General features: G+C 35.8%; 1 protein-coding gene across 3 annotated transcripts; it reads left to right on the top strand.

The window, feature by feature from the left end:
* Positions 1-1,102: 1,102 nt before the first annotated feature.
* Positions 1,103-4,885, top strand: LOC115451166. 3 transcript variants are annotated; one of them, XM_030179381.2, is made up of 3 exons: positions 1,103-1,642; positions 3,334-4,014; positions 4,274-4,885. In XM_030179381.2, exons 1-2 carry the CDS (start codon positions 1,187-1,189, stop codon positions 3,346-3,348), a joined length of 471 nt encoding a protein of 156 aa, XP_030035241.2. In that variant the 5' UTR covers positions 1,103-1,186; the 3' UTR covers positions 3,349-4,014; positions 4,274-4,885. The 3 variants fall into 3 exon arrangements, with proteins under 3 accessions (XP_030035241.2, XP_030035240.2, XP_030035239.2); XM_030179380.2 differs by having other exon boundaries at positions 1,118-1,638; positions 4,277-4,885; XM_030179379.2 differs by having other exon boundaries at positions 1,118-1,638.
* The last annotated feature ends 2,069 nt before the right edge of the window (positions 4,886-6,954 follow it).

The raw sequence follows: 6,954 nt of genomic DNA, 5'->3' as shown, positions 1-6,954 counted from the left end.
GCAGTATAAAAAATGTTGCAAAACGGGGAAAATTTATTACTTTTGAGAGCTTCCATTGCGTGCGCTACGTAAACAGGTAAAGTTATGCAACTATTATGAAAGACGGGATTGGTGCTCTTAAAAAATAAATAAAAGCACTAAACCCCAGCCACATAAGTCTTGCTCACTGAACGCGGTTAACTCAAAAACTACCCAACGGCTTTCGATTAAATTTGGTATGGAGACAATTTGAGACCCTGGAAAGGACATAGGCCACTTCCTATTCAGGGACAATATAGCGGGTTTTTTCCCCGTAATCTATACTATTATATAAAGCTAAAGAAAATGTTTGTTTTTTGTTTATTCAAACGCTCTAATCTCAGGAATTATAGGTTCGAATAGAAAAAAATATTTTAGTGTTGGAAAGTTCATTTACCGGGTAAGGCTATAGGGTGTATATCATCACGCTATGACCATTAGGAGCAAAGCAGTAATAAAATTGTTGCAAGAACGGGGAAAAATTATTCCTCTTGAGGGCTTCCGTTGTGTGCGCTGAGTAAACGGTTAAAGTTATAAGATATACAGAGTGTCCCAAAAAATAGTGTCAAGCGGAGCTCCAGAGATAGAGCACCCGTTGGGGTATCCGAATCACCCCCATTTATGATCCGATTTTTCATAGTTTTCGACTTAAGAAGAATTTTCTGAATTTCTGAAAATTGTCGATTTGAATAATTAAATATTTATTTTTTAAAAAATAGAAAATTTCTTCGATAATCTTTTATTGCGGCAAAATTTTCATTGGTTGTACGTTTTTACTAATAACAATCAGCTTTGTAACTCTAATGAAAATTATGAAAATGTTGGTGTAAAGTTAAAAACTTATGTTCTATGAAGTATGCTGTATGACTTAAATTTTCTACTTTAAATTAAAAATCTAAACAGGACAAACAGAAACAGCTATTTGGATCAATGTTACAAATAAAGAAAAAAGAACAAATTTGTTACACAGTATAATCGAACTTAAATCCCTCGGTTTCACAAACCTGCACCACTAAACCACAGAGCAATGGGTGTGGCTCGGCCCGGGCAGTCTAGCTGCATGTGGCGCTAGTTCTGCTCGGAAGTTCGATCAATACGCGTTTCGCGCAGCTTTGCAGCCGCCCTCAACCTTTATTCTGTCGTTAACCGTCGCGCGGACCGGTCCATCATGCCCGGAACACTTATGCCCAAGATGGAGTGCGCTTTGTGCAGCATTATTATTACCGGCGGGGCTCAATGCGGCGCCTGCAAGAAATATCTTGACTACGATTGTGCCAGCATTCCTGAAGAGGAATGGATCAAACTTGAAGATGAAGAGAAAGCAGCTTGGAAGTGCCCAACTTGCCTGATACCTTCATCGGGCTACCATCAGATTTCGCTGCAAGCTGTACTCGACGAAATCCGCGAATTGAAAATGCAACTGAGGATCTTGCCAACTCTGACTGAGGCTGTGAGCGTTATTAAAGAGGAACTGGAGGATTTGAGGAATTGCTGCGGTCACAATGTGGCAATGGTGAATGATATGTCCAACCAGCTCTCTGCCTTAGAGAAGCAGGTGACCGACTTGGAGAGACTGAAGGCTGTGGTGTACACGCTGCAGTCCTACGTGGAAAGGATTAGGTATGTACGTAATCCATTATTACTCATTTTTTCAAAGTAAAGTGGGGGGAGGGGTTTGCATCCATTAAATAAGATCATAAAAAAATTTGTTTTCATATGTGTATCAATCAATACTTTGCTCATATTGCAATCTTGGAGGACGCCGTGCGCATGTGCAAGCTGAAAAGGGCGTAGCATCATATGATATTCTAACAGTAGATAGATATCTATTAATAGTTCTTAGAGTAATTATTAGATTAAGCAAATAGAATAAACAAGGCCCGCAAGGTGATGTGTAAGGACAGGCAGCCTACACGATATAAGTTATTGCCAGCTAGCGGATGCTGCTCTCAGCGCATGTGCAAACTGCAAGGGCGTGTTCTATGATTTGTATCAATACCTTTTCCGGTTTCTTAGTGAGTGCATTTCTGTTCCACATCGACCGATATATATTGTGTATGCATAGTATCTTAAAATGGAAACTGATGCGAGTAAGCAAATTATATTCTTCTTCCTTTATATTATGGCTGCTATAGTTTATTTACCGGTGATTTTGCCAGACTCGAGTAATTATAGCAAACAAAAAGATACTATAAAATCAGGTCGCCATTTTGCCCAATTTAGTATTCAAATGATATTCTCAAAAAGGTGCATTGCGCCATAAAATGGCGGATGATGCTCTTAGTGCGCATGTGCAAACTCCACGACCCCGGGCATCATCAATAATGTTTTAAAATACATTGTAAATTATAACAGTAAGTGAATATTTGCGTGGATATGCAAACTATAGGTATATAACACGGTATCACAATACTATTACATTGTTTTGGGTTTTCAGGCACAAGCCACAATAATGAATTCGTGATAATTTATCAACATCATTTATTGTAACGGTCATTAATGCGTGATAATTGAGGGAGTATTTCTACTTCTTTTGTTTATAGGCATTATTGAGTGTGAGACGTTTAATTTATACCTACTGGTACATCGATTTAAATGCAATAATTAGATGGCAGAGGACATTTAATGCTAGCATATACAAATTGGAGTGCCATCACAGTGGGTATAAAATTGTAGGTGGGGCTCTCGGTATATTTTACTAAAACTTCTGTAGTGACCGGCATGGGCGCCATTTTGTTGCGTCGATCAATATAGGGCGTTACTTAATGAAGCACGATATGCGCATGTGCAAACTGCACAGGTCATTGACACCGCGGAGCTAGTGAAAGACAAAGGAACAGATTCCGTACAATGATACACATATTAGATGGAATCATTTACTTATGTAAATGATTACTCATTTTTTTCTTGATAGTTGCAATTCATTCTACATTTTTAGGCGGACAGTTTACCCCATAGCGAAACATGTCAGAAGTCTGTGTCATTTTAGTTTTTATTGGCGAGGACCATATTCAGTTTTAAACTGCTTAGGACTTATTATTTTGCATTTCAGATAAAATAATAGCCACTGATTTTACATATTATACTTATACGCTTTCTTAAAAGATATAATTATTCCAGTTATTTTAGTTTAAAAACCAAACTACTAAATCGATATTGAAAAAATGTAGAACCAAATCTGGAAATATATTTTTTGAACCGAAAAAATCCATATCGATTAATAAACGATTGAGTTCTAAGGTAACAAACATAAAAAAGACACATCGAATTAAGAACTTCCTTCTTTAAGTCGGTTAAAAAGTAATATTGTTTCAGATTTTTGACAACTAAGAGCGGACCTGTGCGCGCTCGCCACTACGACAAGGCTATGAGGAAGCTGATCACATTCATCCGCGTCTAAACAACATGCGGATGAAGGATTTTTTTAGTATACGTATTTAAATAAGTAGTTTCTCATAAACTTGGTATAAACTGAACGGATTCTTCTTATATTTAGACATTTCAACTTCAAGATAGTTTATTGGAATACAGTGAGTAATAAAAACAATGATGGGTTTATTAGAGCTATTCATGGTCCCAGGATTGCTATAATAGATAGCCGTTAAGAAGGGTTACAACTACATGCACCAACAAACACCCCAGAATTCTCACTGATACTTCAAATGACAGTAAGACAGAAGTAATCAAAAAAGCGCTCACGCAAAAGAGCTACTTCGAGTTGCGCCATCGTCGCAAATCCAGCGCAAACGCATTTAGAATGCGCGAACTGTCCAGCTGTTACCAGCAGTCAACGTCCTCAATGTGCAGCGTCAATAACAAGCCGACTTCAATTGCAGAACAAAATTAGTGATTGATTCTTTTGGAACGGATCCTATGATGAACATCAGATTTAGAACCGTAAATCTACGAGATTATACGTAACTGCCACGCATCTACATAAATCGTGCAATACTAGCTTTGCTTCTCCGTGGTTCGGCGCCTGAACCACGTGCAAAGGTAAGAACATTTACACGGCAATATAGTTGATTATTAGGACCAACTTAAAAAAAATACCTATTTTAAACTCATTTTCATCAAATAAATTCTATTATAATTTTAGGATAACTATAAATCACTAGCTATTATTGAAAAAGATTTTAATTTTGGTATTTGAAAAATATTTGTAGTTATGATCATATGACAATGTGCCCTACTTATTTCATTCAGACTAGGTATGCAGCATAGAACCTATCCTTAGTGCTATCATTACTTTCAGAAGCCGCTAGCAACTGAACCAGGAACCGGAAATTGGAACATCACCGTTGAAGTACATCATCCACCCGGACTATGATAAGGGTTTCGTTGTTCAGAATCAATGTGACTAATACTAAGTAGTCATCAGGCAAAAATTGGCGCGCAACATTATACTCTAGGATTTTGACGTGCTCTGTTTTCCGCAATATTGTTTACCTTGATCAGTAATTAACTATACAATTGTTTCCTACTGAGTACACACTAGGATACTTTTCAAGGCTTCTTCATTTCCTTTCTCTATTAGTAAGTATGATATCATATCTTTAGTATTTAATGATTCCATTATATACGCAACATGTTTAGATTACTGTAGTTTCCCCGGACAATAGGAATTGTTGTAAGAGACCATCAGTCCTGGGAGAGCGTACCTACTGAACTGTATGTCGAGGCAAAATGCCGGTCATGAGAAATGATACGTCTTTCTTAGTTAGTTTTGAAGTATTATTCGTGTTAAGTGTCTATTTAATCAAGTTCTAATTACGTGCGATGCACTATCAATGCAATCAGGTAGAATTACATATAATTATTGGAATTATAACTTATTGGAATTAAAATAAAGAAACGGTACCGTTCATTATTTTGTATTATTTGGTAACCTATTATAATTTGTGTGTCAAGGTGTAAATATGACTGATTCTATACATTAAGCATCATGATCAGATCCTTCATGCACTCAGCTAGCATAACATACGTTATAGGCATCTGTTTGTTATAGTAATTGTCCTTGTCAAAATATTGTCCATTGACTCTTAAATTACGTTGTATAGAAGATAGTGATAAACCAATGACATAATATCTTATTTTTATTATTTAAGATGAAAAATAGCTGAACAAATAAAAAATCAAAAGAAAAATTATTATGATAGTCACTAGAGTTGCAGTTGCTCATATATTTGCTAACTTGTTATTGGAAATCTCAGTCTGTAAACCTTGACGTAACAGCTGAATATATTTCCGAATTATTTTTACATATTTCTATAATATGTGAATAAAATATGCACTATTACCGGTGCATAATTTTTTAAGCCGAGCTATCTCCCTCTTCAAATGATTAAATTTATTGAATGAGACAAAAATAATTAGTTCAATTGATTACGACAACCGGCCGAAGACTGAGGTGCGGGACATCTCTAACTGCAGCTGTTCTGCGCGTGCGCCGCATTCGATGCCACAAGCTGCAGGTAAATTACTGTTTCCCAAAATCTTAGGTTACCTAGAAATGCAATGGCTTAACATCAATAATTTTCAATTTTCAATAACTACCGTAAAAATCTTTAAAAATCAAATTTTAGTTTTATGTCGCCGCGAATATCAATTTGTTGTACGTAGTGACGCTCCAGTAAATGTCTATTCTAGCGGTAGCAAAAAATCAATTTACATAAAAAAAAAATACAAATATACCGTATTCAGAATTTAAAACCTAAATGTTAACAATGAATTTTCTTCAGGTGTGTTCATTTCTTTTTCGTTCTATGAATATGGTATATCATGATAGCGCTCTAAACATACAAACCGTGCGTATTAACTGTTGTCTACCACTCCCGTTTCGGTCAGTGATATCCCCTACCATCAGGCAAGCGGTACGCACGTCTGGCAATTCAATTGAAATAAAAAAATGTAAAATAATAAAAATGCGATTTAAACTTTTTTAAGAAATCGGCGAGGAATACAGTTGAGTTACAGGGGTTATACATTTCAGATGGCGTTTGGATCTTTACACCAAGGCCACACGTCGCGACAGCACTTCTGATGTACATATAAAATTCATAAAGGTATTTTACATAAATACAGAATTATTGCTAGGAATACTTTTTAATGTTATAGAACAAATCAATTGGTGTTAATGTAGCTCAAGCGAGTGATCACCTCTGCCCATAAACGATTTACGTATTGATTGTGTTCGTTCACTGTAGAGATTTTTTCTTTGAGCTAATTCTGCATAAATCTTAGAAAACTAGTAAAAAATATGGACTACTGCAAAATATAGAATTTATTTAATACAAACCATTAGTACCGTAGGTTTTGAACAACGTTTTACGCTAAATAAATTGTCTTTACTTCCTTATTTTAAGGTTCATTCAGTCAATATATTTTCAACACTATTTAGCAATAGTTAGTTATTACCGCCATTGATATTAGCATGATAAAATGAAACAGTAAATTTCAGTACTGTTTCCTGTTAGATACTGCTGGCTGCAGCCTGCGGATGCTCCGTCTTCGCGCCTTCGAAGACCAGTTGAAGGTTCGTAAATTTGCTGAAGCGACTTATTATAATATCCTTACTGGCCGATGACTTCAACCAATAATATTGAATAATGACTCTGAAGTTGTACACCGACGAAGGCGCATGCAGCGATGTTGCTCCCAAACCTTCTTTTATTATATTTGATAACTACAGAGCAAGTAAACGTTCCGTAGAATCAATAAGCCTATTTTGATTACAGATTTAAAGATGATTCTAAGGTGCAAAAACATAATTTTATGAACTATTCTTTGCAAGTGATTGTGAATCGATTTTTCTCTCGCGAATGGCTATGTATAACTGGAAGACTTGAAGATTATGAACATAAATAAAATAATATATTGCGATGTAAATTAATTATGACATACAAATGCTTTTCTGTGCGAATTGTTGGAATATTC

This window comes from Manduca sexta, chromosome 27, assembly GCF_014839805.1.
Source record: "Manduca sexta isolate Smith_Timp_Sample1 chromosome 27, JHU_Msex_v1.0, whole genome shotgun sequence".
Classification (NCBI taxonomy): domain Eukaryota; kingdom Metazoa; phylum Arthropoda; class Insecta; order Lepidoptera; family Sphingidae; genus Manduca; species Manduca sexta.
The sequence above is the reverse complement of the archived record's forward strand: the minus strand, read 5'-3'. Positions and strand labels throughout refer to the sequence as shown.

Coding starts and splice junctions, on each gene's coding strand:
- LOC115451166 (XM_030179380.2), top strand. CDS start 1,187: ATGCCCGGAACACTTATGCCCAAGATGGAGTGCGCTTTGTGCAGCATT. Junction 1,639..3,333: donor TCCTACGTGGAAAGGATTAG/GTATGTACGTAA, acceptor ATATTGTTTCAG/ATTTTTGACAACTAAGAGCG.